Source organism: Garra rufa, chromosome 10 (genome assembly GCF_049309525.1).
Source record: "Garra rufa chromosome 10, GarRuf1.0, whole genome shotgun sequence".
Taxonomy (NCBI): Eukaryota; Metazoa; Chordata; class Actinopteri; order Cypriniformes; family Cyprinidae; genus Garra; species Garra rufa.
In genome coordinates, this window is record NC_133370.1 from 49,582,607 (window position 1) to 49,597,441 (window position 14,835).

General features: G+C 41.8%; 2 protein-coding genes across 2 annotated transcripts; both read right to left on the minus strand.

Moving 5' to 3' along the window:
• Positions 1-3,480: 3,480 nt before the first annotated feature.
• LOC141343553 (stonustoxin subunit beta-like) lies at positions 3,481-5,537 on the minus strand. The gene is made up of 2 exons (XM_073848122.1): positions 5,472-5,537; positions 3,481-5,266 (listed from the first exon to the last, which is right to left on the minus strand). Exon 2 carries the CDS (start codon positions 5,196-5,198, stop codon positions 4,737-4,739), a length of 462 nt encoding a protein of 153 aa, XP_073704223.1. The 5' UTR covers positions 5,199-5,266; positions 5,472-5,537; the 3' UTR covers positions 3,481-4,736.
• Positions 5,538-6,472: 935 nt separating this feature from the next.
• Positions 6,473-7,675, minus strand: LOC141344621 (E3 ubiquitin-protein ligase TRIM47-like). Its single transcript, XM_073849494.1, has 3 exons — positions 7,050-7,675; positions 6,545-6,640; positions 6,473-6,481 (listed from the first exon to the last, which is right to left on the minus strand). The coding sequence occupies exons 1-3, from the start codon at positions 7,626-7,628 to the stop codon at positions 6,473-6,475; spliced, it is 684 nt and encodes a 227-aa protein (XP_073705595.1). The 5' UTR covers positions 7,629-7,675.
• Positions 7,676-14,835: the final 7,160 nt, after the last annotated feature.

A 14,835-nucleotide genomic window follows, 5' to 3' on the forward strand; every position in this document is an offset into this window, starting at 1 on the left:
TCCATTCACAAGTGCTGTCTTCTGCACATCAACAGGTAATCTGCACTGAAGTGATCCTAAAATAGCACATCCTCAATCTATACTCACATATTTCCTTTCAATTACAATTCCTATAAATGAACTGTTCACATACATTGAATTTTCAAAGCCAATCACAGCATTACACCCACATAGCTCTTTCAGATCAACAGCCCAGTGACACCAAATTACACACATTTAATCTGATTCATGATATTTCACTCACAGAAGTTCAGCTGCAGTATTAATGTCATGAAGAGAAGACTAGAGACTCTAAAGCATCTCTGTTACTGATTTATCATCAGCTCAAAGCATTATGGGTAGAATCTCTCATCAGTCTATTCTGATTCATTAACACAGTTTCACTGATGATCCGATATCAAACCAAAACCCAGGATAGAGCGGCTGAGTGAATGTGGTGTGGACTGTGTGGATGAGGCTCATTGTGTCAGAGACGCTGTAGAAGGACAGAGTTCCTGCACTGTGATCCACAAACACTCCTATTCTACTGCTGATGGACTTTACAGGGAGAACAGTCTGTTTGTTATTCTGTCTGAATGAGTATCTGACAGATGGACAGATGGAACCAGACATGCTGTACTGTTGGCATTTACTAGAGCAGGGGTTTTCAAACCTGTCCTGGAGCCTCCCCTGCCCTGCACATTTTGCTTGTCTCTCTCATCTAATACACCTGATTCAAATCATCAGCTCATTAGTAGAGACTGCAAGACCTGAATTGGGTGTGCCTAATAAGGGAGACATACAAAATGTGCAGGGCAGGGGAGGCTCCAGGACAGGTTTGAAAACCCCTGTACTAGAGGAAACAGGTCCGCATTTGAGTCCGGGCTGTGAACACGGACAGAGAAAGGACAGCCGTCACATCAGGTTTTTGTCAGTTATTGCACAAGTGATGTGATTGACTTCCTCATACAAAACCCTCGAAATAATGCTAAAAAATTACATTTTTCAGTTATGCTTATCACGGCAGGCCTTCAAATGAACTATTAATGTTAGCCCATCTTAATCACATTTCAGAGCATCCAATAGATTCTCTGTGAAAACCTATTCTTATTGTTTCTCAGGCTTTTTGTGGCAACTCAAGAGGACATAATGGAAGATGCTCTACAAAGGTTGAAGACGTTCCACACGCGATTCACGAAGGAGTTTTCTTAGTGTCATTTTCACACATTAATTATTTAATGTTTTAATGCCTTAACTGCCCCAATTGTATAAAACTCTTCCGATATTTTAATAACACTAATAAAGTTATAAAATAATGCTTATTTTATTCTCTGTTGGAACTTAGAAGGGTATTTTGATCAACTGCTTCACAGCCATCATCACTTTCATGCAGGTACATTAAGCATCTCACTCATATTGGGGATCTGCACCTTTTAATATGTTAGTCTCAAAATGTTTTTATTCATCATCTGCAAAATCACTATTTTGTTTGATGACAACTTCTTCATTTTATCCAGTAAATGATGCTGATCTGTGATTATGAACTCTGCAGTAAATCACTAAACTGTGTCAGGATTTGGTAATGATATTTCAGTATTTTTTGTTGTATGCCTGCACACATCATTCTTTGTTAAGTTATTTGTTTTATCAGAAAACAGTGATACATTTTCTCATGGTTTCTTACATTTTGTTAATTAAATTGGCTGCTCAATACGACTTTGCAGCTTTTATTTGATGAACATCAAAAAATACCATCAGAACAACTGTATACACCACATATTAATCGTCATATGTCATATGAAATAAAGAGTGTCAAAATTGTAAGAATGACGTAATTTTACTCTTATTCCTAGACCTAAGAATAAAAGTGATTTTTAAAGGTTCCAAAATTTCACAAAGTGTAATTTATTTAAGAGCTGGTGAGGTCTCCTAACCTAGTAAGGAGTAACAAGATGGTAACAAAAAGGAGGAGACACACATTTTCCAATGAAGATATGACATATTGGAGTTATATGATGATATGGAATTGATAAAACAATACAAACTTGATCATCAAGGTAGTCTATTCTGACCAAGTAAGAAATGTAAGAACTTCTTCCGCTCTACAAATCAGTGCTCTAACTGCAGAAATAAAAGTCTTCGCTGGGAAATTGGAAAAATTCAGCAATGCACTGACACAGTAAGCAGGGTCTTAAATATATGTGACCCTGGACCACAAAACCAGTCATAAGGTTAAATTTGACAAAACTGAGATTTATACATCATATGAAAGATCAATAAATAAGCTTTCTATTGATGTATGGTTTGTTAGGATAGGACAATATTTGGCTGAGATACATCTATTTGAAATCAGGAATCTGAGGATGCAAAAAAAATCAAAAAGACTGAGAAAATCACCTTTAAAGTTGTTCAAATTAGGTTCTTAACAATGCATATTACAAATCAAAAATTACATTTTGATATGTTTACAGAAGGAATTTTACAAAAAATCTTCATGGAACATGAACTTTACTTAATTTCTTAATGATGTTTGGCATAAAAGAAAAATCAATAATTTTGACCCATACGATGTATTTTTGACTATTGCTACAAATATACCCCAGCGACTTGAGACTGGTTTTGTGGTCCAGGGTCACATATTACATTAACCCCACCAAACACAACAGTGGCCAAAAGTGATGTGTGGAGGGGTTTATTGAACTCACATTTCACTTAAACATCAAAATATGAAAGGAAAAAAAAAAAACCTGATCAGTGTTGTTTACTGCTTTCAACTGAAAGTAGCTAAAACAGTCACTAATGTAGCTGATGAGGATGAGGACATAATAGCAAGTTCACTGATCTATATTAATATAAATATATCAGTGGGAGAGTGTTGTAATCTAAATAAGGTTTGTCCAAGAAATTGATTTTGTTGCTAGGCTTTTGAAAAAAAGTCTCAAAGGGGGTGAGGAAGTCAATAAAATCTAGTGACAAAATCAATTTGCATGTGTTCATAATTTCTTTGAATGACAGCATGGCCAAAATTTATGACCACACAATTTGGCATGTTTCACTATATTATTATTAGAAATAAAACAATTGACTCCAAACAAATATGCAATATGTTGACAAGATCAGTAACACATTTTTTTTTCTTTTGACTACTACTATATGGCAGTTTATTATTAGTTCATTGACTTTCCAACTGACTGTCAAACAATTCTGCAAAAACAAGCCACTTTTATGAGGATTGTGGGCTTTCTTGGAATTATTGGAGCTGTTGATGGAAGTCATGTTCTCTTCATTGCTCCAACTGTAAATGAAGAGACATACCAATAGAAAAGCATCTTCAAAGCATCAATAATAATTTTGCAAAATGCATAAAAAAAAACAACAACATTGAAATATTAAATAGTTTTTTTTATTGTAGTTGTATTCAATAATTGGTGTTGTGCTGCAGTGATATCACACGATCAAGCTCACTATTGGCTGTTTCAGAGGTCAAGAGCAGCCATTTTGGGTTGACATCACTATAGTCCTTAGTTCACAACACTTAAAGGAGTAGTTCACTTCCAGAACAAATGATTACAGATAATGTATTCACCACCCTCGTTGTTTAGGTCTGTGTTTAGTGTCTGTTTTTTCCAGTTCAAGAAAGTTAGGGTATGTTGAAAAAAAAAAAAAACATCTTATTTTCTCCTCCAACTTTAAAATCGTCCTACATCAACTTTTTTTAAAGGGTGTTTGATCTTCTTTGCGCCAGTTTGTAAACACTGGGGCGGTACTTCTGCAGCGATGTGGGGCGATTTTGGAGAAAGATGAAGAAAGTTGCTTTTAGCTTCTTTATAAAAGTCTCCTACTCTTAGTAAGTCCTACTTTTTACTAAAAAACTTATTGACACTTAAGTCAAAGTTTAAGACTATTAAGATTTATACATACAGGCCCTGATCTCATAATCATTCAGTCCATCTGGAATGGCATGAAGAAACAGAACAAACTCAGACAAAATAAATTCAGAAGAACTGTGGCAACATCTCCAAGATGTTGAGTTTCTCGCACAGGCCGATCGTTTGGCTTCATACAACTTCAATAAAGGTTGACTGTTTAATTGAGTGAAGTAGACAACATAATTCCTTTTACAATTTACAGTAAAATCCTAACACCTGATGGGAATGATGTTTTATCGAGACATGGGCAACAGATCACAGCTGAAATACAACAGATGTGGGATTACTTTGATAATAATATCTCAGCTTTTATTCTTATATAGCATTAAAATGGTACTTTGGTGCAAATTTGTCTGACACTAAGTAGAAATTAGACAGCAACATGGATTGATGTGTGACGCCTTCATTTCTAAAAAACTTAGTGCTTGATATTTTTTTGTCATTTTTGTTCACTTTTGCATCATATTGGAATTAGAGCTGACACCAATCCTGAATGCTAGTTTGAAAAAAAAAATACTAATCATTATTAATAATAATATTAATACTTGATGGAAATCACTCATTTAGTTAATAATATCAACACATACAGAGGTTGAGAAAAACAGAAACACATGGTCACTCAGCAGGACTCAGACACACTGATCTTAGTGTCGATATGAGGATTATTACACACATTTAATCTGATTCATGTTATTTCACTGACAGAAGTTCAGCTACAGAATTAATGTCATGAAGAGAAAAGAAGAGACTCTAACATCTCACTGTTACTTATTTATCATAAGCTCAAAGCATTATGGGTAGAATCTCTCATCAGTCTATTCTGATTCATCAACACAGTTTCACTGATGATCCAATATAGACCAAAAACCCAGGATAGAGCGGCTGAGTGAATGTGGTGTGGACTGTGTGGATGAGGCTCATTGTGTCAGAGACGCTGTAGAAGGACAGAGTTCCTGCACTGTGATCCACAAACACTCCTATTCTACTGCTGACGGACTTTACAGGGAGAACAGTCTCTATGTTATTGTGCCAGAATGAGTATCTGGAGGGAGAGCAGCGCAAACTCCAGGACTGATTATTACGTCCAAACAAACACTCATTACCCTGTCCCTTCCTGCTGATGCTCTTATATGACACTGAAATATACACACAGCCATTTTGACCAGCACTCCACTCCAGCTCCCAGTAACAGCGTCCACTCACACTCTCTCTACACAACACCTGAGACCAATGATCAAATCTGTCTGGATGATCAGGATACGACTGGACTGTGTAAGTATATGTAATCATTCTGTTTCTCTCAGACAGATGGAGGCGTTTATTCACTGTGTTCAGATCCAGAGTGAGCTGATGGGAATCTGATGGAGATAAAACACATCAGAATCAGGAATTATGAATCTGTTTGATCTTTTCATGTAGCTGAACTCTTCATGTTCAGTGTATCATCAGTGTCTCAGTACAGATGACCAGATATCCTGTGCAAATCATCATTTACATCATCAGTTAGAAAACTTAGAAGAACATGAACACAAAGTTTTTCTGTTTGTTTTCTTACTGACTTACATTGTAGGAAGTCGTTCCTGGTCCTGGGAACAATGTTGGTGAATGTGACTGTGGAAATCAACAGACATGAACAGTGTGATTCTCATGATCCTGCATCCATTCCTAAGACATTTCTAATATGATGTTCTCCATGATATGAGATGATGATGGACTTGTTTCTGAGAGCAGATCAATCTCCAGGACTTTACCTCTGTCTGAGATCTTCTTGAGCTCCTCTTTGCAGAAATCCTCCAGTTTGTCTTTCAGTTGATGGACAGATTCTCTTAGACCATCAAAAGAGAAAAGAGAACTGAAGAGATCGTCATTTCCGTCTGTAGATTCAGGAGCTGCTGAGAGAGACTGGAAACTCTACAGAAAACAGAAATCAAAACTCATCAGCTCCTCACTTCACCCAATAACCTGCACCAACATCAGATTTGACTGATCTTTAGTAACTCAATCCAGCACTTTCACAGCATCAGCTTCATTCTTCTCATATTCATTATATCACATTAGAGCTACAGATTCTAGTATTTGACACTTACACTCTATGTGAACTTTCTAGGAAATAGTTTGGATGATAAAACATCTGCTAAGAACACAAATGTCCATCTAACAGCTCAAGCACATCAATGGAGTCTCATTGTAGGGTTGAGTAGATTTGCTCAGGAAAAGCAGCTCAAAGTCTGTGATTAGTTTGACCATTATTTGTAACTTTCACTCAAGTCCTCTATGATGGTGTTGTTCTAGATCTCTGTTACCTGCAGGAACTGGATGTGATCCTGTGTGTGTGAAAGCTGCTCCAGCTCAGCGTCTCTCCTCCTCAGATCATTGATCTCCTGCTCCAGTTGCTCCAGTTGTTCTTCAGCTCGACTCACTGCTCGCTTTTCCTGATCTCTGATCAGCCGTATCAGCTCAGAGCGGCTTCTCTCAATGGAGCGGATGAGCTCAGTAAAGATCCTCTCACTGTCCTCCACTGCTGTCTGTGCAGAGCGCTGTTAGGACACACAGTGATTCAGGCTTCAGTGGGACTGAAAGAGACAAGAGAGTCTGAACTGAGACTGAGACAAACTTCTCTTCTTCTCCAGACTCACCTTATGAGACTCCACAGCCTCTCTCAGCTGCTGAACATCTTTCTCTGTCTGCTGGATTCTCTGCTGGAACGTCTTCTGTGTCTCCTTCAGCTGCTTCTGCAGGACAAACGGATGATAGTGAATGTCACAGAAAACTACTGACACTAAATCATCATGTGAACAGATGAATACAGTAAAAGTGGAGCTGATAACTAGCAGCTGTAGACTATAACTCCAGAAGGGATGATTGATCATTTACCACCATCATATGTGCATTAACATGAAGATTAAGGCCTGTTTCACACTGTATTTGTAACTGTTATAAAAGTGAACCTGACACAGACATAGAAGTTTACACTGAAGTTTCATGGTGCATTTTCAGCAAACAGTGAAAGTCTTCTTGCAGCTGCTGTTGATTTCTGCTGTGGTGTTCAGTGTGAATGCTGTAAGCTGTTAATATGGTGCCGATATAAACACATTTGAAACCAGTGTCAGCAATATTTGATCAGTGTCTAGTTATAAATACCTGTTTCTCTGTCCTCTGTGCTGCAGCTGATACAGTGTCGTGGTTTTTATGTTCATCCATCGTACACAGCACACATATACATTTCTGATCAGTGCGACAGAAAACCTCAAGGATCTTCTCGTGTTTCTGGCAGATCATCTCCTGCAGTCGTCCAGTGGCATCAGTCACTTTGTGTGGTTTACGTGAATGAAACTCTTCATGACGGTCAAAATGAGTTTGACAGTATGATTCCTGACACACCAGACAGGACTTGACGGCTTTGTATTTTCTTCCAGTACAGACGTCACACTCCACATCTCCAGCTCCAACAGGAACCGCACTTTGAAGTTTAGTCTTCTTCAGGTTCTCCACCATTTCAGCAAACACCACGTTCTTAAATAAAGCAGGTCTTGGACTGAAGGTCTGTCTGCACTGAGGACAGCTGTAGACTCCCTTCTTCCTATCCTCCTCTTTATCCCAGCAGTCTGTAATGCAGCTCATACAGTAACTGTGTCCACACTGGATGGTCACTGGATCCTTCAGGAGATCCAGACACACCGGACACAAGAACTGATCCACTGAAATACAGGCTTCTGCCATTTTCCTGCACGAATACAGAGAACAAACACACAACAGCTCAACCACACCTTTACTTTATTTTCCCCTAAGTCATGTGATTCCTGTTTCCTGGTTCTGTGTTTGAGTGACGTGTGTAAAACAGGTGTCTCTGTGAGTCTGTAAAGCAGGTTCCTCATTCTTGGTCCTGCTGAGTTTATATTCAACTTTGTGTTAAAGTAAACACAAAGACATTTAATATTTGATTTAGGTATGTTTAATTAGAGATAAAAATAAAATCTGTGAAAAAGAGACTCTCCTGGGGTCCGTTCTTCGTACCTCACTTACTACATCCAAGATCAAATCATCGCGCTAACTATGAGCTCGCTATTCTGGTTCTCCGAACGCACCTGTTGTTGATGATTAGTATAGCTGGATGAAGTAATCTGAGATCACTGGGTGGCTTAAAAGGGGCTACGAATCGATAGTAGAAACATTGATCGTCAACTCTTTGATTGGTCGGCGAACATGTTCGAAGGAGACAAATTAAACTCGTAAGTTATTATATTATATTATATTATATTTGCTCTTCCCTTTTTTTGCTGTTATAAACAAACAAACAGATTATTTCAGAGTCTCTTTTCAAGAGACTAAAATTATATTATTTTAAATGGAATTATATTATATTACCGGGAAGAGAAAAGGGAATCCTCTTTCACCTTAGAGTCACAACAGGACCCACTAGAATATAGGAACAAGTAAAAGTGAAATATAAGAATATTCTACAGAATGGTAATATTTATCACTTATATTGCTTTTAGTCTCTTGAAAAGATACTCTGAAAAAATCTGTTTGTTCGTTTATAACAGCAACCAAGAAAAGGGAAGAGCAAAAAAAGATAGGTGGTGGTCCTGCTCCCCCTCATACCCCGGCAGAGTAGCTGGCCCTAGGGTTGAATGCCACTAGACCCATTGTTGAGGGCATCCCTGGGGGCAGCTCTTCCTTAGACCTCTTCCAGCCGGGGTGCAGCAGCACCTTCATAACTGGTAAATGAGCTTATAATTCTATTTGTACAATGTAAAATATTTGGTTGTTGCCTTAATTAAAATGCTTTTTGTACTTTAACATTTATTTATTCATTTTTGTGTGTGTGTGTAGTTTTGCATAACACTCCATGACTTTTAACTGTTCCCACTGTGTGACTGAAGTATGCACAGTAAATTGGGATTTTTATATATATATATATATATATATATATATATATATTAGGGGTGGGCATAGATTAATTTTTTTAATCTAGATTAATCTAGATTAAATCTTGGAATTAATCTAGATTAATCTAGATTAAAATGGCTAATTTGAATTCTGCTGAAGGCATTCAGAATATGTGTGCTACCCAAATAATGAATAAAAGTAAGTCTTTGAGAATGGATCATAAAGCTCATAAAGCTGTTCTATGATAATTTGTTGATGAAAATAAATTATGTTCAATTAAATGTACTTGTGTTTACTAACTAACTAACAATGAAATTCTTTTTTCTACCTATTAGATTGTGTTTTTTTTAACGTCAACACCTACCCAGCCCATTACATGTTACACCGTACTTTTATTTTGACAGGTTGCCGTGAAGTTTCTGTGTATACAGTATGATATGATGCTAGTTTTCTCAAATGAAACGGTAAAAGTGACACTCACAGCAGTTTGGGAGATTGAGTTTATCTGTTCATGTGAGATGAAAATGCCAAAAATTACCGGGAGCGTCACGTGTGTTTCAGTATGCGTGTAGTAAAAGCTCGTCTCCGCAATGCATACATACAGCTAGGCAAACGGAACATATCGGATTCATATTAAAACGGTCTTTTTGCATTTCAGTTTTCACATACACTAGTCCATATCGTGATTTGAATTAAGTGACAGACCAACATTTGATTTATGAATCCAAAAAACGACGAATTTACGTGGCATTTCGCGCTATAGTAGATTCGGTTTTTATGAATGGAAGACGACGCGATCCCGTCTGTGTTTTGGCGGAGGAGACTAAACGTACTCGGTTACTAACGTAACCTCGGTTCTCTCTAGAGAGGGAACGAGTACTGCGTAAGAAGTATCTTACGCTAGGGGAAAATCCTTTTCTGCGAGATATTGAAGCCAAAAATTATCCTTAATTTTGAAATAATGTAAAGCGCGTTGCAGCAGCATACAGACATAGGCGAAACAGCTTGCGCGCCTATTGGCTGCTCTGCGGCAACTGCAGCAGCCTATTAGAGCGAGGCCTGACGCGACGCCAGATCCAATGGGGGCATTTCACGCCCTTTGCGTCGCTTCGCGCCCTTTTCGTAGCTTCCCGCCTAAAAGGGCGTGGTCTAGACCTATAAATATCGCTCATAGGCAGCTATTATCTGGTTTTTCATCATCAAAGCAACCAGAGCGTGCGCATGCACGGCAAGATACGCAGTACTCGTTCCCTCTCTAGAGAGAACCGAGGTTACGTTAGTAACCGAGTACGTTCTCTTACAAGAGGGAACGAGTACTGCGTAAGAAGTATCTTACGCTAGGGGACCCAGTGTAAAACGCCGTGCATGCTGAGATCTGACACCAAAGACCCAAGGGCGAAAGCCCGGGGTTCATACAGTTCATAATCACCTATGGAACTCACAGGGAGTCCGGGGAAGAGGGAGGGGCAATGCCACACTCTTCCACATAGTGCAGCGTCACTCAGACGCTAAGTAAACGTACATACAGGGCGGGGTTACGGCCTGAGCTGACGTAAGAATAAGGGTCTTCACACAGTTTGCTCAGACACATCTTGTGCTATCACTTTCACTGTCGACCCTAGAGCTGTGCTCAGTAGACGCAGCATTCCGAGCTGATAACATCAGGTCAGACAACACTGAACATCTAGACTGACAGCAATCTGGCCTGTAAGGCGGGAACCTCCAGGTTGTAAAACCTTATAAATGTAGACGGAGAGGCCCAGCCCGCCGCCGTACAAATATCTTGCAAGGCAATCCCACTCGACCACGCCCACGATGAGGCCACGCCCCTCGTGGAATGTGCTCTGACACCTAGCGGGCACTGCATGCCCTTGGAAGCATATGCCAACGCAATAGCATCAACTATCCATCTGGATAAGCTCTGTTTCGACGCGGCCAGTCCCTTGGGACGCCCGTAAAACGAAACAAAAAGCTGCTCTGTCTGTCTAAAAGCAGACGAGCGAGACACGTAAGCTCGTAATGCCCTGACTGGGCATAGGAGGCTCGCGTCCGTTTCCTCATCATTGACCGGTAGGGCTGACAGCGCGATGACCTGTGCCCTAAACGGTGTGTTGAGTGATTTTGGAACGTAACCATGTTTGTGTTTGAGTATGACTTTAGAGTCATTAGGTCCAAATTCCATGCACGTCGCGCTCACAGAGAGTGCGTGCAAATCCCCTATGCGCTTCACTGAAGCGAGAGCCAGCAGAAACACGGTCTTAAGAGACAGGTATTTCAAATCAATAGTCTGCAGAGGCTCGAATGGTCCACCTTTCATGGCCTCTAGTATCACAGAAAGGTCCCATACGGGGACTGTGGGAGGTCTGGGGGGATTTAGTCTTCTAGCTCCCCTCAGGAAGCGAATAACTAAATCGTTCCTTCCTATTGACTGACCTAGCGTTGTGCTCGAGAACGCTGTTATGGCCGCCACATAGACTTTGAGCGTGGACGGGGTTCTGCCCTTGTCCAGCAGCTCTTGTAGAAAGGAAAGCACCTCCATCACACCACAGTTAGTGGGTGACGAGCCGCGAGCTGCGCACCAGCCCGAAAACACTGACCATTTTGAGGAATAGAGCCGTCTCGTAGACGGGGCTCTAGCCTGCGTGATCGTGTTTAATAGTCCTTTAGGGAGTTCATCATATATTCGCTGGTGGCCCAGACATGAAGGGACCACAGCTCTGGGTGAGGATGCCAAATCGAGCCGCTGGCCTGAGAGAGAAGGACTCTCCTCACTGGTATCGGCCACGGGACAGTGCTCGTCAGCTGCATCAGCGCTGGGAACCAGGGCTGGTTTTCCCAAAACGGCGTTATCAGCAGTATTGAACATCCTTTTTCGCTGACCCTCTCTATCACCTGAGGTAGGAGAGAGACGGGGGGAAAAGCATAGAGATGACGGCGGGGACATTCGTGGGCCAGCGCGTCTCTGCTTTTTGAGTAAAATTCCAGACAGTGAGCGTTGTTCGGAGACGCAAACAGGTCTACTTCCGCTCTGCCGAATTTCTTCCACAGTAGTTGTACTGTCTGTGGGTGTAGAGACCATTCGCCTGCTGGAACATTGTTCCTGGACAGTCTGTCTGGCCCTATGTTTAGAAGCCCCGGCACATGCGCTGCTTTCAGCGAGCGCAGGTTGCGCTGAGCCCATACCAGGAGGCGTTCTGCAAGTCTGTATAGGTTTTTGGACCTGAGACCGCCCTGGCGATTTATATAGGAAACCACTGACATGTTGTCCGAGCGGACTAATACATGGTTTCCTTTTATTTGGGGACAGAAGCGCATCAGCGCGTTCTGTACTGCCAACATTTCGAGGCAGTTGATATGCAGGAGCTTTTCCCGTTCTGACCACTGGCCAAAAGACGGTCTGCCCTCGAGCAGAGCCCCCCATCCCGAGGTGGACGCGTCCGTAGACACCACTTTTATTCTCGAGGAAGTCCCCAGGCTTACACCTAACTGGTACCAGTCGATTGCTCTCCACGGATTCAGGGCTGTGACACATTACTGATTGACCGTGATACGAAGCCGACCGGGCGCCCACGCTTGACGCGGGATGCGCGCTTTCAGCCAGAACTGCAGTGGGCGCATACATAGCAGACCCAGCTGCAGAACTGATGACGCTGAGGCCATGAGACCCAGCATTTTCTGAAATTTTTTGAGCGGGACAGACGCGCCGCAGCGGAACGAGCCCGCTGTGCGCTGAATGTCTGCTGCGCGCTGTGGTGACAGCCGCGCTATCATTGACAGCGAGTCCAATTCTGTGCCCAGGAAGGAAGTTTTCTGACTGGGGGATAGTGAGCTCTTCGCCCAATTGACTCTGAGACCCAAATTCTCGAGGTGATCGAGTAACATGGTCGTATGCTGTACAAGCACTGAGCGGGACTGCGCTAGAATCAGCCAATCGTCCAAATAGTTCAGTATGCGCACGCCTTTCAGTCTGAGAGGAACGAGCGCTGAGTCCATGCACTTCGTAATGTACGGGGTGCCTGGGACAAACCGAACGGCAGGACTGTGTACTGATATGCCTGGCCCTCGAAGGCGAGTCTCAAAAATCGCCTGTGACGTGACGCTATCTGTATTTGAAAATACGCGTCTTTCAGATCCACTGACACGAACCAGTCTCCTTGGCGAACTTGCGCGAGGATTTTTCTGGTCGTGAGCATCCTGAACCGACGCTTCACCAACGCTTTGTTCAGTTGCCTTAGATCTAATATGGGTCTGTGACCCCCGTCTTTTTTCGGTACCAGGAAATATCTGCTGTACAGCCTCCCTTCGCTTTGAGCTTGAGAAAGGGGCTCTATGACCCCTTTGCTCAATAGTTTCGCCACTTCGGCTCGAAGCAGGTGTGCTGCTTCTGTCTGCATTGTGGTCTCGACGCGCGCTGTATAGCGGCGCGGACGTCGGTGAAACTGTAGCGAATAGCCTCCTTTTATAATGTCCAGCACCCATTTCGAGACCCCTGGAAGCTTTTCCAATGCGTTTGCATGAATAGCTAGAGGCTGAATACGAAGCGCGCTCCGTTCTTTCATTAACGGAGTGGTTTCGGTATGCTGTGGCCGCGGCGGGCGGGGGAGCAGTCTCAGTGAAGAAGGCAAGGCAAGTCCTCAGAGTCACCATTGGCATCTGCACGAGCCGTATGAAGGCATCTTTAAAAAGACGCTTTGCTCTTTTTAGAGAAACAGTGTGTATCGCAGCGGCGACACACACTGTAGATTATAAAGGATATAGGCGCCGGAAAGCGCAGCAGGAATGCACGGAAGGCGGCGTGGCCAGCAGCTTCAGTGGCTCGTCCCGCTGAGATGCTTGCAGTCAAACGGCGGCTTCTTATCCGGCTCCAGCGATGCGTGTGCTTCGCTTGAAGGATGAAAAATCAGATAATAGCTGCCTATGAGCGATATTTATAGGTCTAGACCACGCCCTTTTAGGCGGGAAGCTACGAAAAGGGCGCGAAGCGACGCAAAGGGCGTGAAATGCCCCCATTGGATCTGGCGTCGCGTCAGGCCTCGCTCTAATAGGCTGCTGCAGTTGCCGCAGAGCAGCCAATAGGCGCGCAAGCTGTTTCGCCTATGTCTGTATGCTGCTGCAACGCGCTTTACATTATTTCAAAATTAAGGATAATTTTTGGCTTCAATATCTCGCAGAAAAGGATTTTCCCCTAGCGTAAGATACTTCTTACGCAGTACTCGTTCCCTCTTGTAAGAGAACGCGCGACCATATTCTGTAGTCTTCGGTATACATCCGCGTTAAACTATCAAGGTGAAAGTCATCATAGCTTGCGTAGTTTAGACCCAGCTCCCAACCCAAATTTGAGAATAGATTAACGGCGATATTTTTTTTATCGCGCAATAAGAGTTTCACGTTAACGCAGCACGTTAACGCCGATAACGGCCCACCACTAATATATATATATATATATATATATATATATATATAGAGAGAGAGAGAGAGAGAGAGAGAGAGAGAGAGATAGAGAGAGAGAGAGAGAGATAGATAGATAGATAGATATAGGCTATATATATAGGCTATATATATAGGCTATATATATATATATATATATATATATATATATATATATATATCCCTACACCATTTTGTTTCCGTTGCACAGGACAGTGAAGCAACCCTGACTGTGGTTTGGAGGAAGTACCTGTAAGTGCATGCATAATTTGGCCTGAATTTGTATCTACTTGTGTACTTCTATTTCTGACTGCAGTGTGAGTTGCAGGCAGAGGCCTGATACAGAGGTGGACAGTCTTGTTATTAATTTTACTTCCTTTATGACATGTATTGACCATTAAATGTTGTCTCTTCAAATGAAACAGGGTGACATCCATTTGCTCTATAAGAGAAGTCTCCAGCAAAAAATAAAGTATACTGAGCTAAAGAAACAAAAGCTTCTAGGTAAATCCACCTTCGCTTTTATAGCCGTGGTCTCTCATCTTGATTCCACAAAGTAATTTACTATTACTACTCTAAAATATAAATTAAATGTGAAATAATCAAATGA

Coding starts and splice junctions, on each gene's coding strand:
- LOC141344621 (XM_073849494.1), bottom strand. CDS start 7,628: ATGGCAGAAGCCTGTATTTCAGTGGATCAGTTCTTGTGTCCGGTGTGT. Junction 6,641..7,049: donor CACAGAGGACAGAGAAACAG/GTATTTATAACT, acceptor TTTGTCCTGCAG/AAGCAGCTGAAGGAGACACA.
- LOC141343553 (XM_073848122.1), bottom strand. CDS start 5,198: ATGATTACATATACTTACACAGTCCAGTCGTATCCTGATCATCCAGAC.